The sequence below is a fragment of the Equus przewalskii genome, chromosome 6, assembly GCF_037783145.1.
Source record: "Equus przewalskii isolate Varuska chromosome 6, EquPr2, whole genome shotgun sequence".
NCBI lineage: Eukaryota > Metazoa > Chordata > Mammalia > Perissodactyla > Equidae > Equus > Equus przewalskii.
Window position 1 is genome coordinate 88625678 of NC_091836.1, and position 22203 is coordinate 88647880.

Genomic DNA, 22203 nt, shown 5'->3' on the forward strand with positions numbered 1-22203 from the left:
CAGGGTTCCCCAGGGAGAAAAACCCACCCGCGAGGGCTAGGCTGGTCTTCGTCTCTGCCGGGATGAACGGTGGCAACTTCAGCTGCCCCCACAGCGGCGCCGAGGCAGAGACGGCGACAGTGGCGAGGCCAGCTCGGCTGGGCTGGAGCGCCTGAAGCCGAGGAGGGGCCTTGCGCCTCCGGCTCCTCCTTTTTGGCCGCGGGTCCCGGGACTCTAGCTCCGGTGCTCCCGGTGGGAGCGGCTGCTGCGCCGGCCGCACAAATCCTCGCAGCTCCGCGGGCGAAGGAGGAAGACCCGATCCCAGCGCCGAGCGCAACCTGCCGGAGTGGCCGAGCCCAGGGCTCCCGCCCCAGCTCCGAGGCGAGCGCAGCCGCAGCGGGGACCGGGTCCGGAGCCAGGCGCCGCCGCCGCCCGCGGTGGGGGGCGGGCTGGGGGCGGGGCGGCCGGGGCCGCCTTCCCGGGCGCGATCCCTGAGCGCAGCACCCGGCGCTGCCGTGCCACCTCCCCGCTGCCCGCTAGCAAGTTTGGCCGCTCGGAGCCCGGCGCGTCTCGCGATCGAGGCGCATTTGTTTTCTCCTGGCTTCCGCGCGCCCGGTTTGGCGGGGCACCCCAGGAGCGATGCCGATGGATGTGATTTTAGTTGTGTGGTTCTCTGTGTGCACCGCCAGGGCAGGTAAGCACGTCTGGGGCTGTCGGAGGGGTCCAGGGGAAGGGGGAGCCCCGCCGCTGTGCCCAGAGCCCACGTAGGCGTGCGGAGACCTGGAGCCGAGCTCCGTGCTGCTCCGGGGAAGGGCAGTGCAGCATGGATGGGTCCCTCAGATCTCTCTGCCCTGCTTCAGGTGAAAGAGTGAGAAGTGGGACCCACCGGCTGGAAGATGCCCCCGATGAGTGCCTCCTTCCCGGGGGACACGGCCTCCGGGACGCAGGAGTGAGGGGCGCGGCCGAGCGGGCGCACCCTCTCGCTGCTAGCAACCGGCTTCCGGGTCGAAACGCACAGCAGGGCTGGCCGGCGAGCCCCACACCCCCGAACTTGAAAGGTGCGGTGGAAACCGCTGTCCTGGCGCCCCGGCGCGCAGGGAAGGGGCATCCGCGGGAGTCGCACCCGCAGAGGGAGCGCTTCCGGCCGGCAGGCGCTGCCGGGGCCCGGGAGGGCGCGGCGCGGGGTGTGGGCTGCAGGCGAACCCCGGGATTCCGCGATCTCTTCCCGTCCCCTCGTGACTCTCCCCAGGGGAACTCCAGGAGTGTTCTCTTCCCCCCTCCCCGCCCAGAAGGGCTAGACGAACCATTATTCGGGGAACTTGGAACCCTGGAGACAATCTGGGAAGATTTTCGCAAGGTCCAAAGCAGTTTTCCCTAGCTAGAATTGCAGGTTGGGGGGTGTGGAGGGGGAGAAGGATAATTGGCGTAATTTTCGGAAGTCCTCACTTCGTTCTGCCTCCAGAGACGCAGTTGCGAGGACTCTAAGCGCACCATCTTCCGTTAGCTTCCACTCGCCTCCAGCCCCCTGTCTTAGCTGCCTTCTCCAAGGGGCTAGTGGTCGATCGGGGGTGGGGTAGTGGTGGTGGTGGTGGTGAGGGTGGGTGGGGTTGAGTAGGAAATTGGCAAAAATACGGCTCGCAGAGGCCCGGGCGAGGGAGCGTCGCGAGTTTTTATTCCTACGCTAGCTAGCCATCCTCGGTACACGCTGCCGACTCGGCGCCCAGAATCGGCGTGTAGTAGTTCGCTCTTCCTTTATCTTTTCCTCTTTTGCTGCTCTCATTTCCCTTCTCTAGAGGCGTAGCCTCCTTCGTAGACTAGGCAGCAAGTTTATCCCGAGAGGCTGGGGAGGGGTGCCGGGCCTGGGACGGCTCAAAAGTTCCCGCTTGCGCCCCAGGCGCCCCTCTTGGGCGGTTTGCCGGCCCGAGGATACAAGAGTTGGCGTGTAGGAGCTTTCTGCTGGCTCTTTTCATTTCCGAAGACCGAGCAGGCAGCAGCTTTCCGCTTGCTTAATGGAAGAGCGTCGGGCGTGGATTTCTCCAGGGACAAAAGGAATCCCCGGCCCTTTCCTGTCTCCATCCGAGCTTCCAGGGCTGCGGAGACGCCAAAGCTCAGTCCAGCCTAGAATAGGTGCTTCTTGAGTTAAGGCCCATGGGGATGGGTTGGTCTCTTAAAACCAAGACCAAACTGGAAGAAACGCGCCCCGGAAGATCAGGACAGGCGAGGCTAGCGCAGAATGTGGGCTCCCAGCCCTGCGCGGGGAGAATCTGGGGCTGAGGAACCTGAGAGAGAGAAACCGGATGGGGGAGGGGACGGCCCATCGGTCATTTCACATCCTCAAGCGCACAGCACGCCCGATGATGCCTAAATCCTTTGTTCTCATTACTCCTTTGAAAAGTCGGCAAAAAGTGCTTTCATCCAGGAGTGGACTGTGTCTCGAGGGCGCGTTGCTTGTGGAGATCTTTAAGAACACAGACGGCCTTTTCCCCTTCCTCAAACCAAGCCCCTTTAAATCTTGTAAAAATTCTGTGGTAGGGAAGATTCATTCATGTATTCACTCATTCGACAAACAGTTGAGTGTCTTGCCGGGTGCCAGGATTGTTTATGCAAAGAGGAAAGGACTTGGTCCTTTACTTCCAGGAATTTACAACTCAGCTGAGGATCCAGATAGAAACTGGAAAGCATTTTTAGTCTACAGCCTGAGGGGGGTTGGGGGGGGGAGAGGCCGAAGTATAAGAAGTTTGTACTGAGGGAGTACAGGGGAGGAACAGTAGGGGTGAATTCTGGGGATGGGCGGTTGGTGGTCAGGCACAGCTTTTACCAGGAGGGGACCTTTGAGAGTTGTGTCTTGAAGGCTTTGTAGGGGGTTTTCCAGGTGGACGAGGTGGGGAGAGCATTCCAGGCAGAGGGCTCCGCTTGTGCAAAGGCGGGGAAGCATGCGAGGCTCTGCCCAGTTGGTTGTGGCAGCTGCTTAGGGATCTTGGGTTTTACATGCCACTTGGCACTGCTTGCACACTAGAGGCCACATATTTCTTCTACAGAAATTGTCAGGAGAATCAGACAGATGGGGGACTTGTATGTCAGTTCTTTCACTTAAGTTTATTGTAGCTTGACGGGGTGTGATCGGCAGCTTATTGGGGGCAGCCTCTTTGAGTTTGCCCAGGAACCATCATCCCCACATCACACATCCATCCTCTCAGGTAGCAGAGGCTGCCTTGTGATTAGTTTATCAGGATCCCAACAGCTGCTTGGAAAGTTTATTTGTCAAGTAGGACGATTGTTGTCTGGGCTGTTAACAGTCCAAGATGAAAAAAACATGTGGTTCACTTAGTGAGCTGCTCAGATAGCACTGCCTTTTAATGGGAATGAATAGATGATATCAGGCACATTTTAATTAAAGCAGGGCTGCACTGCGGTAGCAGTTACATAGGAAAAGATCTAATGATAGGTGTCACAGGAAGCTGCTGAAATTGCTCATTGTTCAGAGAACTTGTTTCAGGGAGTAAAGCGGAGACCAGATAGGAGGTGCTGTTCTCCAGATCTTGTTATTTCTGGGTGAAAAATGATTCTGGGGTTTCCAGGTATATCACTAATAATGGAAATTTAGAGGGCTACAATATTAGCAGTAATAAGGCATTAGGTCCATGAATTTTCTCCAATGGCCTGGAAGTGTGAATAACATAAAACTCACTGATTTCTTCCCCATCACTTTCCAGTTTGTTTTGGACACCAGGGCAGGGGCGGAAGGAGCCCCTGGGACCAAGAGAGTGCCTTTTGCTGCCACCTGCTGGGATGGAGAGCTTTTCTTTTTAAGCACCTCCCAGGCCGGTCCTTAACTAGGAATTGAATACAGAGCTGTGAACAGAGCCCCCAGCCTCCAGTGTCCTTGTGAAGCACTGGCTGACTTGGAACAGGTATAGAGCGTATTCTTCAAGGATATTGCTTTGGGATTATTAAGAACCTTTGTAGGAGTCCAGGGGCTCAAATCTGAGAAGGGTTCTGAAATCCTGCTTTTAAATGAGGTCTTGGAGCATCTCTCCAGTGTCATATTTCTCTCCATGGAGCAGGGGACAACAGCTGCCATCATGGCCAATGAGCCGGATTAGATTTGAAGTGAGCCAGACCCAGGAGGATTTTCTTGGGAGCTTAGGCATGGGACCCTGAAGGTGACTGAGTGGGCTTCGGGCCTGCGCACTCCCTGGGCAGGGCTGAGGAGGGCCAGCGGCAGGTGTCCTGGGGGATCAGAGTGGAGGTTCAGAATCCCAGAGCCAGGCCTCAAGTGCCTCTGCGACCTTGACACCCTGCCTTCCAGGTTTTAAAAAATATTTCTTCCCCAGAAGCTCTTGATCCTGCTTCATTCCAGTTCCCAGCTGCAGCCATTTGTAGAGCACTTATGGCCGAAGTAGAAAACTTTCATAGAGTTTCCTGGCAAAGGGTGGGAGCTCCATGCTTGGACAAGAAGCGGAAACATTAAAATAAAAAAAATTGTTTTTGTGGAACCAACTCTCTCATACTCCATGAGGTTCAGGAGAGGCCATGTAAGCACTGCCTTGCTAATAGATGTTCTGATTCCTTAGGCCGTGTGCAAAGTGCTATCTTTTACACATCATGCTATTGGCACCAGGCATTTTCATCCTGAAGGGGACCAATTAGAGGGAGAGAAGAAACTGTATCTGGAAGCCTAATTGACTTCCCTTGTTCTGTTTTTATGGGATGTTTTCATAGCAAGAGCAGTCCAGTTATCTTAAAGCCAGGAAAGCCCCTTCTCTTGTGGCTTGTAGGGGGAGGAGCGAATAGTGATTTAACATATTGATTTCACAAAGCACAGCCAGAGTGAGATGTCCATCCAGGGCATTTAGGCATATGGAGGGATTGGGAGCAATGGGGCCATCTGTACCTTTTGTATGATTCCAGTGGAGTTGAGGACCAGGGAGCAGGAATGGTCTGGAGAGCTGGTCTTAAGACAGACAGATACAGCTTATGCCAGCTGCTAAGCGGTGCTAGGAGGTTTCATGTCGTCATCACTGAAACTTCACGAGGCTGGGAGGCAGGTATTATCATCCCCATTCTATGGATGGGAGAACTGAGGCTCGGAAAACTGAAGTGATGTTTTCAAGGGCACAGAGATAGGGGGAAGGGACAGGACTGAAACTGGCTCTTAGTTTAGTGTTGTTTCTACAACACTTTCTGGATTGAGGGTGCTGTGTTCTTATCTGAGGATGGCGATCCAAGGGCACCATTGGGTGTTCTGCTAGTTCTGCAGAACCTGTTTGGGTGCCTCTTAGGCTTATCCAGTTGGAGGGCTCATGCTCTGGGAGATTCGGGCATCTTAAGGGTGACCATCGTAGTGGATCTTTAGTCCCTGCGTTGGTCAGCTATTGCCGCAATAATATTGCATAATAAACCACTCCAAACTCAGTGGCTTAAAACAGCATTTATATTGGTTCACATGTCGGTAGATTGGTTTGGTGTTGGCCAGGATTGGCTGGGCGTGGTCCCAGACTCTGGTAGGGTATCTGCTCCAAGTGTCTCAGTCTCCCTGGACCTGTGGACCATCAGGGCCATGTTCTTCTCATCGTGATGCAGAGGTATAAGAGAACAAGCCCCACAACACAAGGGCATTCAAGAACCTGCTTGTGTAATGTCGCTAACATCCCAGTGACCCAAACAAGTTACCTGACTGGGCCCAAAGTCAAGGGATGGGGAGGTTTACTCCCACTCCAGTGGAAGGAACTGCAAGCTACACAGCAAAGGGTATGGACAGGGGAGGGCTAGCCATTTGAAGCCAATAATTCAGTCAACCTCAGTCCTTTTAGAAAATTTCCTTGGCCCAAATGCCATCTTGTCCTCTCAGGTATCCTTGGATATGCATGTTGCTCTGAGGTCACTGCACCCAAAACAATGATTGGGCATCCACTCATCAGTTAGTTAATTGGCTCCCAAGTTGAGGGCCTGCCATGTGTCAGGCTCTGTGCGAGGCACTGGGGCTCCAGGGCTGCTTCCTCCCTCTCGTGTCCTGCTAAGGCCACATTCCCCACGCCACCTTCCAAATTCCTGGCCAGAGAAAGAGCAGCTTGGACGTCCTCTGAGATCACTCTTGATTTAATTTCTGCCATACAGGTGTAGAAAACTATAGATCAAACTGAAATATTAGTTCCTTTCCTGCCTTTTCAAGGTGAGCACAGAACGGCTGATTTCTAAGCTCACTTGGAGGAAAACATCACCAGTCTCACCAAGAGGCTCGTGGTGCTGTGACGTGGGCTGACAGGCCCCTATTAGCCCCGTGTCTCTTCGCACAGACTTCCATCTGTCTTTGCGAGTTGAGTCTGTATGAGGGATGAGCAGTGTCAGGCAGGTAGAATGGACACTCACGTGAGGTCATGCTGTAAATCGGAGCACATCCCACTCCTCCCCTCCTCAAACACACACCTTAAAGCCCTCCGATGATATTCTGCTGCAGTTAGAATAGTGTCCAGCTCCTTGTTGTGGCTCACAAGGCAGCGCCTACTTTCTGGCCCCATTTTCCACCACTCTGCCTCAGCCCCACCCTGGCCCACTCTGCTCCAGCTACGCGAGCCTTTACTCTGTTCCTTGAACACAACAAGTTTGCTCCTTCTGTGCATTTTCTGTTCTCTAAACTGGAAAGCTTTCCTCCCAGGTCTTCCCATCACCGGCCCCTTCCAGTCATTCGGGTCTCAGCTCAGAAGAACCTTCCCACACCATCCTTTCTAAAGCTCCCACCCAAATTGCTTTCTGTTCCGTTGCTCTGTTTTATTTTCTTCACAGCCTTCATGGCCATCTCAAATTACCTTCTTTGCTTGTTTATTGTTTGCCTTCATCTAATGTGGTCATCCCTCATTGGAATGCACTCTCAGTGAGGACATCTCCAGTGCCCAGCACTGTGTGTGTTGCTGAGCAAACACTCAGCAATACGTGTTGAAAAAGTACTGAATGAATGCAGAATGAACGGAAGGAAGAGTTGTCTTTGGGTAAACTGGCTAATAACTGGCAGCATTTGCAAGGAGAAAACTTAAATCTTCAGTTCAGAGGACAAGGGGAAGCCTGACAAACACTGAGAAGGCAGATATATGCACTGTGCCTTTAATTTAACCCTTTGTCCGCCTTGGCAATGAGAGGCTTCAGCTCCAAAGGGCCTTCGCTGACCAGTTTTCTGTTGACAGAAGCCCAGATTGCTGGAGCAGTCCCTGTTTCCTCACAGGAAGAGAGTAAGGAGAGGGTAGATTTCCTTCCCCAAGTCTTAGGGGTCAGGGTTGAAGGTGGGAGGACAGATGAGGTTGTAGTAGCTTGCGATGCTCTGATGGACATTGGCTCAGTCTCTCTAGGACAAGTTGGGTGCAAGCTCTTCAGATCTTGCCTCAGCGCCCGCATTACCAGCAGACCCAAGGTGACAGCTGTTGCTGATTAAAACATTTCCAACTGTGCAGTCGGAATTGCACTATTGAGATGCTAAGTGTAGAAAGATACAGCCCTTATGAGTGGCTTAAACACAGTCCCTTAGCGTGATCTCCAGCCTTATTAATACATATGTAATTTGAAGTCACTTTGCAATCATGAGTGAATCATGCCACAGAATGCCCCTTGAGTGAGAGGCAGCCTTAGGCATTCACCTTTCTCAGACAAGGCAATAGGGGGCTCAGGGCCATGTTTCTCTGCACTGAGATTCTCCAACAGAATTGTCAGGGTATGTAACTTTCCATTCAGGAATCCCTTGAGGTAGAAATACACATCTCATTCCAGGGATTCTCTTTTTTGCCTGATCCCTCTGCCACCCCTCTCCTCAGGGACAGCCCCTCTCCATCATGTCCTGTTTATCACAGGTGGTTGTGCCGGATGGACAGGGATGCTCTCTGGAGGTGTTCATTGGTGACGGCGGTGTCAGATTTTGCTACTGCATCCCTCTCTGGAGCAGGTATATCAGGGCCACAATCTTGTATCCACGGTCTCCAGTCTAAAAAAGCTTGGAAACCCAAAGTGTCTTCATAACTCACCTGACAGTAAAACTTACACTGAGCTGAACTCACTTGGTGGCAAAACTTGACCTCAAGAGATATGAGGCTATTTATAGTCTTTGTTTAGCCAGTTAGAGGAAAACGTCATACTTTGTGCTCCAGAAATATTGTATTTGATTATGGGGTGCTGATTCAGACTTTGCTGAGGGTGTTACATAAAATGTAGTATATAGGCCATCTTACCTTTCTAACATATGATACATTCTGAAGCTGGAATATATTTGGCCCTGAGGGGTTTAGATAAGAGATTCTCAATCTCTAATGAATAGGAAGGGGGCTGAGGGAAGGGACAAAGAAACCACAGTGTGCGTGGGGTGATGGAGCCAAGACTCACTTCCTTTTCCGTCCAGGGAGAGAGCATCTCCGAGCACTCGTCCTGGCTTCCCTACCACTCCCGGCCTCCGTAACTTCTGTTCCATGTGGCTGCTAGCAGTCTGCGTTTTAAGCCAAGACAGCTCTTTGTTCCTTTTCAGTGATGGGCTTTGGGATGGACCCCGACCTTCAAATGGATATTATCACCGAGCTCGACCTCGTGAACACCACCCTTGGAGTCACTCAGGTGTCCGGACTGCACAATGCCAGCAAAGCATTTTTATTTCAAGGTAAAGGCTCTCCCTCCTTTGCATGGGGGCAGAGCTTGGGGAGGAGGGTCTCTCTGGGAAGTGTTCGTCTGGCCTGTACTTGTCGGAGGATCGTCTCCACTATTTCTCTTGTGTTATGGTCGGGGGCAATGTTCAGCAATGATGAAGGTGTTCACAAATTTGGGGGATGTTCTGAGGCTGTGAAGGGGCCACAATGGTGAAATATTTGGTTTGGCAGTGACATATTTCCTTGGGAATTTTGGTGGAAATCTAAAGTGGAATGAATTTGTAAAGTCCTTGAAAGCCATTGGCCAGCTGTATTATTTTGACAGGATATTTTTTCAACTACTATTTACCTATACCCACACCTCTTCCCGTTCCCATGTCTGTATCTCTCATTTAATGGGTAGACCATGAGCACGGAGGATGTTTTATGGCTGTGTTCTCTTAGGAGTGCATCTTACTTGGTTCCGTCCACTATAAACTTGGCTACAATCCCTTAAATCATTCAACAAGCAATCATAAAGGCATATTGTGTGCTTCTTAAAAGCATGTGCTCTGGAGCCCAACTGCCTGGGATCAGATTCCAGCCCTGCCAGTTATTGGCTTTGAGACTTTGGGCAATTCCTTAGCCTGCCTCTGCCTGTGTCCTCATCTAAAATAATAGTGCCTGCCTCATGGGGCTGTTATAGGATTAGAGGAGCTCATTCATTAAAGTGCTTAAAACAGTGCCTGATACGTAGGAAATCCTCAGTAAGTACCAGCTATTATTAGAGAACACCTCCAATGTCCCAGGCAGCATGCTAATAGTAAGGTTACCAGTAAGAGTAAATAAAATATAGTGGAGGAAACAGTCATTACACAGGAATTGTTGAATTACAGTTGCTATACTTACAATTAAGGGGGTGCAGAGGCTGCCAAATAAGAGTCTACAGGGAGATCGGATTTAGTGGGGGTGGGGAGATGGTGTCAGGGAAAGCCGACCCTGGAAAAGCGATATGTCAGCAGAGACTTGAAAAAGAATAGAAAGCCTGGGGTAAGAAGTGTGGGGGCTCTGAGCCTTCTGGGCAGAGGAAATAGTATGTATGAAGGTCTTAAGGCAGAAACCAACGGGAAGATGACTATCCTGGCTGAGGGATAGTGAGTGGCTGGAGAGGTGGGCGTGGGCTAGGTGACACTGGACCCTGTAGGTAGAGCTGATATTTAGCTGGTAGCCGTGGGTTCGGGTGCACTGATGGTTTATGGCCGGCATCCGTTCTGGTAGCCGGAGGCGAGGCCCTTGTTGTCAACTATTGTAAATAGTCCCCCTGCCCGTAGGCCATGGAACTGATTTTGTACTGTACTCTGAGAGCAGTAGGGGCTTTTTGACAGGATATTTTGGAGGCTGAAGCAGGGGAGTGACCTGATCAGACATGGCAGTCAGGCAGCCTGGATAGTCCGCTATGAAAATGCCCGGCAGGATTCTTGTAGCTCAGTCTTATGCAGATACCAAAAGGATTATTTTAGAATGACTGAAACAGTGCTATGGGATGAGATTTACATATTTACTGTGCAGATAACTTAAGCCTTGTTAGTGATATATAGCAAATCTGCAGATATTATATAATGATATATAACAAGGCTATGGATATGTTAATTTCCATTTACTCTTACTAAGGAATTGGTGAAGTACATAAGCTGGATATGATTAAGAGAATACAGACTGGATTACTTATCTCTTTGCATCGTGCAAGGTGTGCTCAGTTACTATTGAGAGACCATGCCATTCTTCTTCTTTTTTTTTTGGTGAAGAAGATTGGCCCTGAGCTAACAACTGTTGCCAATCTTCCTCTTTTTGCTTGAGGAAAATTGTTGCTGAGCTAACATCTGTGCCAATTTTCCTGTTTTGCATGTGGGACGCCACAACAGCATGGCTTCATGAGCAGTGTGTAGGTCCGCGCCCAGGATCTGAACCTGTGAACCCCGGGCCACTGAAGTAGAGCACACGAACTTAACCACTATGCCACTGGGCCAGCCCCAAGGCCATGCCATTCTTGATCTGAGCAATGCTGACACTTTGTCAACAGAGTTTCTATGGAAGCCTGGTTCATCTGTAAGCTTCATGAAGGTGTAAGTCATGCCTATCTAGATACCTCTATGGTCCTAGGGCCAAGTGTTGAGCGTGGCATATAATAGGTGATAAATAAACATTTTTGAATTGAATTAAATTCTCTTCTGTCCATGGGCTGGCTCGGTGGCATAGTGGTTAAGTTCACTGGCTCTTCCTTGGTGGCCTGGGGTCCGCCAGTTCAGATCCCGAGTGTAGACCTACACACCGCTCATCAAGCCATGCTGTGGCAGCATCCCACATACAAAATAGAGGAAGATTGGCACAGATGTTAGCTCAGGGCCAATCTTCCTCACACATGCACACAAAATTTCCTCTGTCAAATGTGCTCTATAAAAGCCTTGTTGCCTGCTTTGCACGTTATTCATTCACTCATTTTTTTTTTATTCCGAAGTGTGGGCTTCCTGGGCTAGAACTCTGCTCTCTAATTGGCGTGTCCTCTGTTTTGGCAACTGCCTGGGAATGTCTACTAGGCTCCAACCACAGGGATGGATTTCAGCTTCTTTGGTGGGAAGAGTAACTTCATTATAGGAGTTTGACTGAGGAAGGCTGTCCCTTATAGGGACCCTTGCGATTACATCGGGCCCACCTGGATAATCCAGGATGATCTCTCTGTAGCAGGGTTTATAATTTTATCACATCTGAAAAGTCCTTTTTCCCATGTAAGGTAGCATTTTCACAAGTTCTGGCAAGTAGGGCATGGATGTCTTTGGGGAGCTATTATGCTACTTACCACAAAGTCTGACCTCTGGACCCCCAAAGATTCATGTCTGTGCCACATGCAAAATACATTCACCCCATCCCAGTACCTCCAAAAGTCTCAGCCCATTATAACATCAGCTCAGAGTCCAAAACTCATCTAATCTCATCAGCTGAAAAATTCCATTATCTCAATATCTAAATCAGATATGAGTGGGACTCTGAATATTATCCATTTTGGGGCAAAATTCCTCTCCATCTATGGATCTGTGAAACTAGAAAACAAGTAATCTGCTTCCAAAATATAATAGTGAGACAGGAATAGAATATCAATTACAGAGATTCTTATACAAAAGGAAGGGAATGGAAAGGAGAAAGGGGTCACCATTCCCAAGATATTTTGAAATCCAGCAAGGTAAACTCCACTGGGTTTTAGGGCTTGGGAATAACCCTCTGTGTTCCTTGGCTCTGCCTTCTGGGCTTGTGACTTATTCCTCAGAGTCATTCTTTTTCATGAAGAGTAGCATGTGTTTGTAGTTGAGTAGTTTTATCAGCCTGCTTCCTACCTATAGAATTTTGGGAGCCTATCAGCCTCCTTTTATTTCATCCTCTCTCTGTCCCCTTCAGGCCAAGTTGGCAGTGTTTCTGCTGGTATAACATTCTCAAGAACGTGGAGGGTCTCCTGTCCATTAGACAGGAGGCTCCTCCACAGATCTTTCTTAGGTAATGCCTTCTCTCTTCCTGACTCCTGCAAAGATGCCTGAGGGGACCCAGGCATCTCCATCTCTTCAAGGAGCCCTCTGTGTTGTTGAATATTCTGACCTTTTGATTCTTCAGAGGCACTGGCAAACGGTGGTTCAACCACATCTTGGCTTTCTCTCCAGAATAGAGTTCCCTGACGGTGAATCTCCTAGTCTTATTGTTTGTTGCAATCTGGATAGGCTGAGAATTCTCCAAATCATCAAGTCCTGGTTCTTTTTGCCTATCAGCTCTTCCCTCAGTCTCCCTCTTTCGTCTCACGTTTTACTATAAGCAGCAAGGAGAAACCGGGCTGCACCTTCAACACTTTGCTTGGAAATCTCCTCAACTAAATGTCCAAGTTCATCTTTCACAAGTTTTTCTTTCCACATGACTACAGGACACAATTCAGTGAAGCTTTCTGCCACTATATAACAAGGCTCTTCTGTCTTCTGGTTTCCAATAATGTGTGTCTCATTTCCTTTGTAGCCCTCCCTGGCAGTATTTTTTTTTCTATTTTATTTTTTATTGAGGTTATGATAGTTTACAACATTGTGAAGCTTCAGTTGTACATTATTATTTGTCAGTCATATTGTAGGTGCACAACTTTACCCTTTGTGCCCACCCCCAAACCCCCCTTTCCCCTGGTAACCACTAATCTGTTCTCTTTGTCCATGTGTTTAACTTCCACGTATGAGTGGAGTCATACAGAGACTGTCTTTCTCTATCTGGCTTAGTTCACTTAACATAATATCCTCAAGGTCCATCCATGTTGTGAATGGGACGATTTTGTTCTTTTTTCTGGTTGAGTAGTATTCCATTGTATAGATATACCATATCTTCTTTATCCAATCATCAGTCAATGGGCACTTAGGTTGCTTCCGAGTCTTGGCTATTGTGAATAGTGCTGCAATGAACATAGGGGTCCATAGGTCTCTTTGAATTGCTGATTTCAAGTTCTTTGGATAAATATCCAGTAGTGGGATGGCTGGGTCATATGGTATCTCTATTTTTAATTTTTCGAGAAATCTCCATAATATTGTCCATAGTGGCTGCACCAGTTTGGATTCCTACTAGCAGTGTATGAGGGTTCCTTTTTCTCTACAACCTCTCCAACATTTGTTACTTTTTGTTTTGGTTATTTTATCACTGGCAGTATGTTTAATGTCCATATTTCTACTAACAGTCTGTTCACAATCACTTAAGTATTCTCTAAGACAATATAGGTTTTCTCTACCAAGCTCGTTACGTCATTCTGAGTCCTCACTAGCAGAGTCCTTAACATCTGTATTTCTATTAACATTCTGTTTAAGGCAATCCAGCCTTCTCCTATCATGCTTCTCAAGATTTTTCCAGCCTCTGCTCATTTTTCAATGTCAAATTCACATCCACGTTTTTAGCTATTTTTCATAGCAGCACCCTCCTGCCAGGTACCAAAGTCTGCATCAGTTTCCTATAGCTGCTGTAACAAATTACCACAAATTTAGTGGCTTAAAACAAAACAAATTTATTTATCATCTTACAGTTCTGAGGGTCAGAATTCCAAAATGAGCTTTAGGGGGCTAAAATCAAGGTGTTGGCAGAGCTGTGTTCCTTTGGAACCCCTATAGGAGAATCAGTCTATTGCCTTTTCCAGCTTCCAGAGGCTCCTGCATTCCTTGGCTCATGGCTGCATCACTTCAACCTCTGCTTCTGTTGTTGCATTTCCTTCTCTCTCTCTGCTTCTGTTGTCATATTGTCTTTTCTGATGTTGAAGCTTCTGCACCCTTTTCTCCCTTAGAAAGACCCTCATGAGTATATTGGGCCCACCTGGGTAACCCAGGATAATCTCCTCAGCTCAGGATCCATACCTTAATCACGTCTGCACAGTCTCTTTTGCCACATAAGGTAATGTATTTATAGGTTTTGGGATCAAGATGCAGACATACTTTGGGGAAGGTGGTATAATTTTGTCTACCATAGAATGGCTACCCACTCTTAGGTAGAAATATGAACAATACGACATTTCCAGGGTACTCCAAATAAGTCCTCCTTTCCAGTGCACCACTGTGCAATAGTATAATCAGTGAGCCGTATCTGTAATTTTAATTTTTGCAGTAGCCATATTAAACAAGTAAAAAGAAACATGAAATTAACTTTAATTCTACATTTTATTTAACCCAGAATATAAAAAATATCATTTCAACATTTGGTCAATACAAAAAATTATTAATGAGATATTTTACATTTGTTTTTTACAAAGTCTTCAAAATCCAGTTTATATTTTATACTTTCAGCACATCTGAATTTGGACACTGAATTTTTGTCTGAAATAATTGATCTGTGTTTAGATTTCATAAAATTTAAAGTTGAAAAAGTAGATTCACCAATTTATTCCATACACAGTTAATTAAGTATCAGATTTAAAAAATTAAATAGCTCTATTGAGGTATAATTGACATAATAAACTCTGCATATTCAAAGTGTATAGTTTGTTAATTTTGACATAAAAATGCTAGTGAAGCCATCACCACAATCAAGAGAATAAACATACCTATCATTCCAAAAGTTTTCTTTTTTTTCTTTTTATAATCCCTCCTTCCTTACTTCCCAGCCCTTATCCCCAGCCAACTACTCAACTGCTTTCTGTCACTATATAGTAGTTTGTACTTTCTAGAATTTTATATAAATAGAACCATACAGTATCTGCTCTATGTTTTTGGATCTATATTCTTTTACCCCTCATAGTTATTTTGAGATTTATCATGTTATAACATGTAAAGTGTTTTTCTTGTAGGTGATATGTAGATGGGTCTTACTTTTTATTTTAAAAAAAAAATCACTATGACAATCTCTGTATTTTTGTTAAGGAATTTAGACCATTCACACTTAATGTGATTATTGACAGGGTCGTATTTAAATGTATCTTTTTGCCATTTGTTTTCTACCTGTTCATCTATTCTTTCCTTTTTTCCGCTTTCTGCCTTCTTTTAGATTAATTGAAATTTTTTTATGAGTCTATTTTATCTCCTTTCTTGGATTATTAACTATAACTCTTAGTTTCATTATTTTAGTGATTGCTTTAGGGTTTATGATATACGTCTTTAAAGTATGACAATTTACCTTCAGGTGATATTATATAACTTTATGTATGTTATAGGAATATTTCAATAGTATACTTTTCTCCTCCTGACATTGGATTATTATTGTTATGCATTTTACTTTTACTTGTGTTATAAACATCATATTACATTGTTGTTATTTTTACTTAATCAGCCAATTATATTTTGAACAGATTTAGATAATAAGAAAATCACATATTTACTCATTTGTTTTTCAGCCCCTTGTGTGGATTCATATTTCCATCTGGTATCATTTTCATCCTGCCTGAAGGACTTTCTTTAACATTTCTTATAGTGCAGGTCTGCTGGTGATGAATTCTTTCAGATTTTGAATGTCTGAAAAAGTCTTCACTTGAAAGATAGTTTTGCTTGGTATAGAATTCTGGGTTGACACTTTTGTTTCTTTCAGTACTTTAAAAGATATTGACCCACTGTCTTTTCACTTGCATTATTTCTGACAAGAAATCTGTTGTCATCCTATATTTGTTCCTCTGTAGGTAATGTAATTCCGCCCCCCCCCCCCGCTTTTAAGATTTTCTCCTAATCACTGACTTCAAACAATTTGATTAAGATGTACCTTAGTCTGATTTTCTTCATGTTTCTTATATGTGGGATCTATTGAAATTAATCAAATTTGGAAAAAATTTGGCCATTATATCTTCAGATATTTTTTCTTTCTCTTCTTTAGGGACTCCAATTACATGTATATTAGGCTGCTTAAAGTTGTTCCATAGCTCACTGATAATCTGTTTATTTCAGAAACTGTTCTTCTCTTTCCTTTCTGTGTATCATTTTTGATAGTTTCTATTATGGTATCTTCAAGGTCACTAAAATCTTCTTCTGTGTTGTCTGCTATTAGTATCATTCAGTTATTCTTTTCTCTCATATATTGTAGTTTCATCTCGGCAAGTTCAGTTTGACCCTGAAAAATCTTTGTCTCCATCTAACTAAAGAGTTAGATGGAGATACAGTTGTAACTGTTTTTCAATGTCCTTGACAGCTAATTATAATATTTGTATCAGTGCTGGGTTGATTCTGATTACTTTTTCTTCTGCTTTGTGCTTCCTTGCATGCCTGGTAATTTTTGATTGAATTCTACACGTTGTTAATTTTACCTTGTTTGGTACTGGGATATTTTATATTCTAATAAATATTCTTGAGTTCTGTTCTAGGACACAGTTAAGTACTTGGAAACAATTTGATCCTTTTGGATTCTACTTTTAGGATTTGTTAGTGCTAGTGTTAATAGCTAAGTAGAGCTAATTATTTCCCATCACTGAGGCAAGACCTTCTGTGTTCTCTACCCAATCCCTAGGAATTGTGAGATTTTCCAGTTTGACTGGCAGGAATAGGTACTATTCTCAGCCCTGTATGTATGCCGGGCACTGTTGCCTTTTTGGTGGCTTTTTTCTGCCCTTGAGTATTTTTCTCATGTGCATGCACTGATCAGTACTCTGCTGAGAGAGATCCATATTTTTCTCTCTGTGCTGTTTTGTCTTATGTATCCTGTGAAATCTAGGTGCCTTGATCTCCCCAGACTCTCAGCTTCTTTATCTCAACTCAGGGAGATGACTGGGGTTTGCCTTCATTCCTCCTCCCTATGCTCAGGCCTGGAAACTCAGAACAGTAAGCTTGGGTAATTGTAGGGCCATCTCTTTTGTTTTCATCTCTCAAGGATTACTGCCCTTCATTGGCTGATGTCCAGTGTGTTGAAAACTGCTGTTTCATTGAATATTCATTTGGAATTTAAATTCAAATTAAATAAAATCAAAAATTCATTTCCTCCACCACACAGCCATATTTCAAGTGCTCAATTGCCCTGTGTGGCTTGGGGTTAACATAGTGGACAGTGCAGGTCTAGAGAGGCTCAGAGATTTTACTGTTTCACATGGTTCAGTTGATGTGGGCAAGCTACAAAATCCTATCTTTCAACGTTAATACATGATAGTAACTTCCAAACTACTTAAGCTCTCTACTTCAAGGTACCCCCATTTACTCACTGATTAAATGGGGTAATAATACTATATATGGCTGTAGTAAGGATGAAATAAATCAATACACGTAAAGTGTTAGAACTGTACTTGGTACATGGTGAGCTCTCATTAAATGTGAGTCTGTATATTTTTAAGTAATAGGGTATAACTTTGGGTTCTTCTCCTGTGTGGATTATCTGTCTTGTGGATTATTGATGTCAGATTTTAATCTGCAGAGGTGGATTGAGATAGTGGGAAAAGCAGAGGATTGGGGAGGGGACAGAAGATTAGGGCTTAACACTTTATATGTATTAATTTATTTCCTCCTCGCCACAACCATATAAGGTAAGTACTATTATTACCCCATTTTATCAATTAGTAAATGGGAGAAACTTGAGGCAGTACTTAGCAGTTCTGGTGGATATATCTCTTAATGTCTTCAAGCCTCAGTTTCCTCATCTGGAAATGGGTCTGATTATGAGAAGTAAGTGACAGCATATGAGAAAGAACTTTGAAAAGTGTAAAGTGTAAAAAAACAAATTCATTATTCTTTCCCTCCTTTATTTTTATTTCTTCTCATACGTCACCATCCTGAGTTCAGCTCTAAGTTAATGTGTATTAAGGGAGTGAAAACGTTCTTTTCAGTGCTAGCCTATTAATAATATTGATAAACTTAAGTAGAAAGTTCACTTAACTGGAAACACTCCTGTAATACCAACTCTGAAGCCTGATAGGATTTATTTTGTGGCTACTCAGCTTTTTAAGGGTATCTTTCTCACTGCTGTCTTTGAATAGTGCAAAGATTTGAATAAGTAAGATTTTTGTTTTCTTCTTTCCTGAAACAAATTGTATTTTATTAGAGATTGGAGAATGGGGGTTAGGAGATTGAACGGCTATGTGTAAGAGTGGCATAGATCTTTTCTAAGCTGAAACATATCCTAAATACCAGCATTAGAGTTTCACAATCATTTTGGATTAGCTCTGCTTTGCTTTGAGTGGGACAGAGAAGATCTGAGAGTTTAGAATGTGCTTCTCCTGACTGACAGTGCCTTAGTGTTGCGTAGTTGAGAGGATGTGTCTGTCCATTGGTGTTTCATTTACAGAAGTGAATTAGAATATGCATGAGTGCAAATTCTGTAATGTGTTGCCTTTTTTTTTTCTGACAGGAAAGTGCTACCTTTCAGGAGTTCTATTTTAGAAGAGTTTCTAAAGAAAAAAATAGATCGCATCAAGTAGCTTGTTTTATGTCCCTAGATAGAACAAAGGCTAATGTGGGATACTTTGAGAAGATGGAGCCTTTTAGTCCCTGTTTGCATTCTGGGCTTTGAGCTAGATGTTGTGGAGGACACAGATGAATAAGGCAAAGATACTGGCCTCCAGGGGCTTGCAGTCTAGAAGGTCAAACACAGTGTGCCTTCAGACGCTCTTAACGTGGAGGAGAAGAGCACTGGCTTGCAGTGGGGTGTGGATAACGTCCCCAGGATGGTGAAGAGAGAAATTGCTTCTCACTAGATCACCTGGGGAAGGCTCCTTGGGGGAGGTGGCACCTCAACCAGACCTTGAAAGATGGACAGGAATTAAATATGTGGTTTCTGTTTCATAGGAGCTCTGCCCACGTCTAATGATTTTCACAAAACGGAGCTTGAAACTTGAGCTATAGCTCTTAATGCTTAGAAAATGTGAGTAAGATGGAGTTACCCAAAGGGTTTGTTTAATGCTGATCTTCCAGATTTCCTGCCACCCACTATTGCCCAAGTCTGAATTGTTTTTTCTGTTGATTGGATGCGCCTAGTCGCTAATTACCTCTGGGAGCGTTTACAAGTCAACCTCACTTTGAGTGGAGTGATTTAGTATAACTTTGCATTTAATCAATTAGTGGAGTGATTCAGTTCACATCCAGCATCTCAAATATAGGTATTTTTGCTTTTGCCAAAATAAAACTCAAGCAAGCTGCGGGAGGAGAGTGGGTTTTCAAGTCCCTCTCTGGGGCAAATTAACACCTGCACTGGCAAATTCTGGAAAAATCATTGAATGGCTATGTGACTAAATGGATATCATAGATCAAATAAACTCTATTTATTTCCCAAACCTGCACACTTCTAACATCTGCATTAAAATTTATTTTCTCAGTCATGCTGCTTCTCCCATCAAATAGTACATTAAGGAAAGTAGAGATGGAGAGAGGTGGTGGAGGGTGTAAACAGATAAGAATTTTTTGGTGAACTCTTAGGTGTGTGAGCCAATTCCACACTAACAAATCGACCTTGGGCAAATTGCTTTAGCTCCTAGAATTTGTTTCCTCTTTGGACCTTGGGTAATAACGATAATGTCTGTGATACAAGATAGTTTTAAGGGTTAATTTAGGCAATATAAATTCATTGGAGGCAGTAAAAAGAAATTTAAATTTTAATAATATTATTGAGTATTCAGAAAATATACATTTTTTCATTACATAAATATTTAGTGGATACCTACTATGTGCTAGGCACCCTTTCAAGCACAAGGAGTGCAGCAGATTGCAAATCTGACAAAATTCAGCTCTTGGGGGAAACAGACAATAAGCAAATAACTAACGAAGTATAAAGTAAGTTCCGATAACTTAAAAAAATTCGTATATTTAAATTCAGGAAAATATTGCTGTGTTGTTTTCTCTCAAGGAGTATATACTGTATTTCTAATTACCTACCGTACTCAATTCCTAATGAATATGGATAACCGTTGTCTGAAATTTCTAAAGAAGGGTTGTCTCAACACCTGAAATTTATTTGCCTTTTAATCTTTCCACACACTCCTAGAAGTATACTATTTTCATATCTGTTATACAGATGAGGAAGCTGAGACCCAGAGAGTTCCAGTAACTCACATGAGCTGTAGTGACAGACAAAAGATTTGAACTCAGAAGCTTATACCTGCAGAGTCTGTGTCTTAGCCCCAGTCCACCTCCTGTTGTTTTTCCCTACTTCATGAGGGTGGGAAAGAATAAATAAGTGCAATATGATAGAGATATGGCTACTCTCAAAAGAAACCAAAGACATCCACCAAAATATCTTTTTGCTGTTTTTCTTTTAAATGTTAGTCTTTTTTTTTTTTTTTTTTGAGGAAGATTAGCCCTGAGCTAACATCTGCTGCCAATCCTCCTCTTTTTGCTGAGGAAGACTGGCCCTGAGCTATCATATGTGCCCATCTTCCTCCACTTTATATGTGGGACACCTACCACAGCATGGCTTTTGCCAAGCGGTGCCGTGTCCGCACCTGGGATCTGAACCTGTGAACCCCAGGTCGCTGAAGCTGAACGTGTGCACTTAACCACTGCGCCAAGAAGCTGGCCTCATTGACTGGTGTTTTAAATCAACCAGGACAGATGTTTGTCTTATCAGTTGGTGAATTCCATGTAATAGAATTTTATGATTCCTTCACTTGGAGAGGCCTGTTGAATACCTAGAGATGAATACCTGGGAATCTGTTTGGCTGCTTAAAAAGAATATGCAAGAAAATCAGAATTAACCATGGGGGAACTCTTTAATATGTATCCATTTAAAATGTAGTCTCTGGCCATTTGCCCAGGGTTTTCTTGAGAGAGCTTGTGGGAGAATAAGGTGTGCATTGTCGGCAATGCTCTTTGATGAATGCTATGATTTTTAATTGGGATTTATTTTAGCATATTGGGACTAAATTCTTTTCTGTGGGAATACATCTCCAAAATTAGAATGTAAATCAGTGGAAAAACTATGATTTGATATGCAAATATTTTATTTAAATACAACTTTTCATGGATGCAGCCAATGCATGAAGTGGAGCCAAGACGTACAAGCTAGGCTGGCTCAGTCCTCGTATTTACAGGCTGCTAACAAAATAAGGCACACAAGCCACCTGGCAGCATGGGGTTGAGAGCAGGCACGTGCCCATGTGCCTGGGGACCAGGTTCTCGCTTGGCTCTTTTACTGTTGACTCCTGGGTGTACCACTTAACTTCTCTGGGCCTCAGGTCTTTAAAGTCATGGAATTTTTATCTTGACGAGGAATTATTTTGTAAAAGAAAAGAAAAATATGGACAAGCACAAAGGATGATACAAGCAACAATGCTGTAGCTGTCCCCTAGAATCAATAAATGTTAACATTTTGTCATATTCGCTTAGAACCTTAAAGGAAATTACAGGATAAGTTGAAGTCCATCTGTTCCCCTCCCTGTTCCTTTTCTCTCTCAACTTCCCTAAAGGCCATCACTAACACGGCTGATGAGTATTCAGTCCGTGTGCGTGTATACAGGTGTGCGTGGGTGTGTGTGCACACACATGCTTATATATCACCACATTTATGTATTTATATGTGTCCATATACAAGACCCGTAACAGAGCAGGCATGTACTATATGCCCATATAGGGTGTAGGAGCTAAACCTACCGCCTTTGGAGCCACACTGCGTAGACCCACATCCCACCTCTGGCTCTTCCTGGCTGTGTGGACTCGGGGAAGTTCTTTAGCCTCTTTTTGCCTCATTTTTCCAAGGTGTAATATGGGATAATAAAGCGTCTATCTCGTAGGATTGTTCTGTGGATTAAGTGAGTTGGTTCACATAATGTATTAAAACATCATTGGGCCTTTGGTAAACATTCCGTGCATGTGAGCTGTTGCTTTAAATAGCTTAACAAATTATGTAAATGGCATCGTACAGTATGGCTCTTTCTGAAACTTACCATCTCACTCATCACTGTTCTTTTAATGACATATAGATCTAGTTCATTCATTTGAACTGCTGCATAACAGCACAATGAATTCATCCATTTGCTCATCGATGGAAACTTGGCTTGGTTCAGATTTCTGACAAACAAGACTTCAAAGTACATCTTTGTGCATGCCTCTTGCCCACACCTCTTCAATTCTTAAAATATGTGCCTCACCAAATAGGGGATTCTTTAAGGGCATGCTTAATTGTCCAACAATCCGTTAGTCCAGTCCTATGCTTGGTCACCCTCCGTGATGGACATAACACGACATCATGA

The 22203-nt window shown here is 44.6% G+C and overlaps 1 protein-coding gene across 4 annotated transcripts in view; it reads left to right on the top strand.

Moving 5' to 3' along the window:
- Window positions 1-432: 432 nt before the first annotated feature.
- Window positions 433-22203, top strand: part of NELL1 (neural EGFL like 1) — a 750804-nt gene continuing 729033 nt past the window's right edge. For 2 of the 4 annotated variants that reach the window (XM_070624513.1, XM_070624515.1), the window contains exons 1-2: window positions 447-673; window positions 8480-8608. In XM_070624513.1, the coding sequence (XP_070480614.1) occupies window positions 619-673; window positions 8480-8608 (184 nt within the window). In that variant the 5' untranslated portion in view covers window positions 447-618. Of the gene's footprint in view, window positions 674-8479; window positions 8609-22203 lie in introns of all 4 variants that reach the window. The other 2 variants (XM_070624514.1, XM_070624512.1) reach the window with 2 other exon arrangements.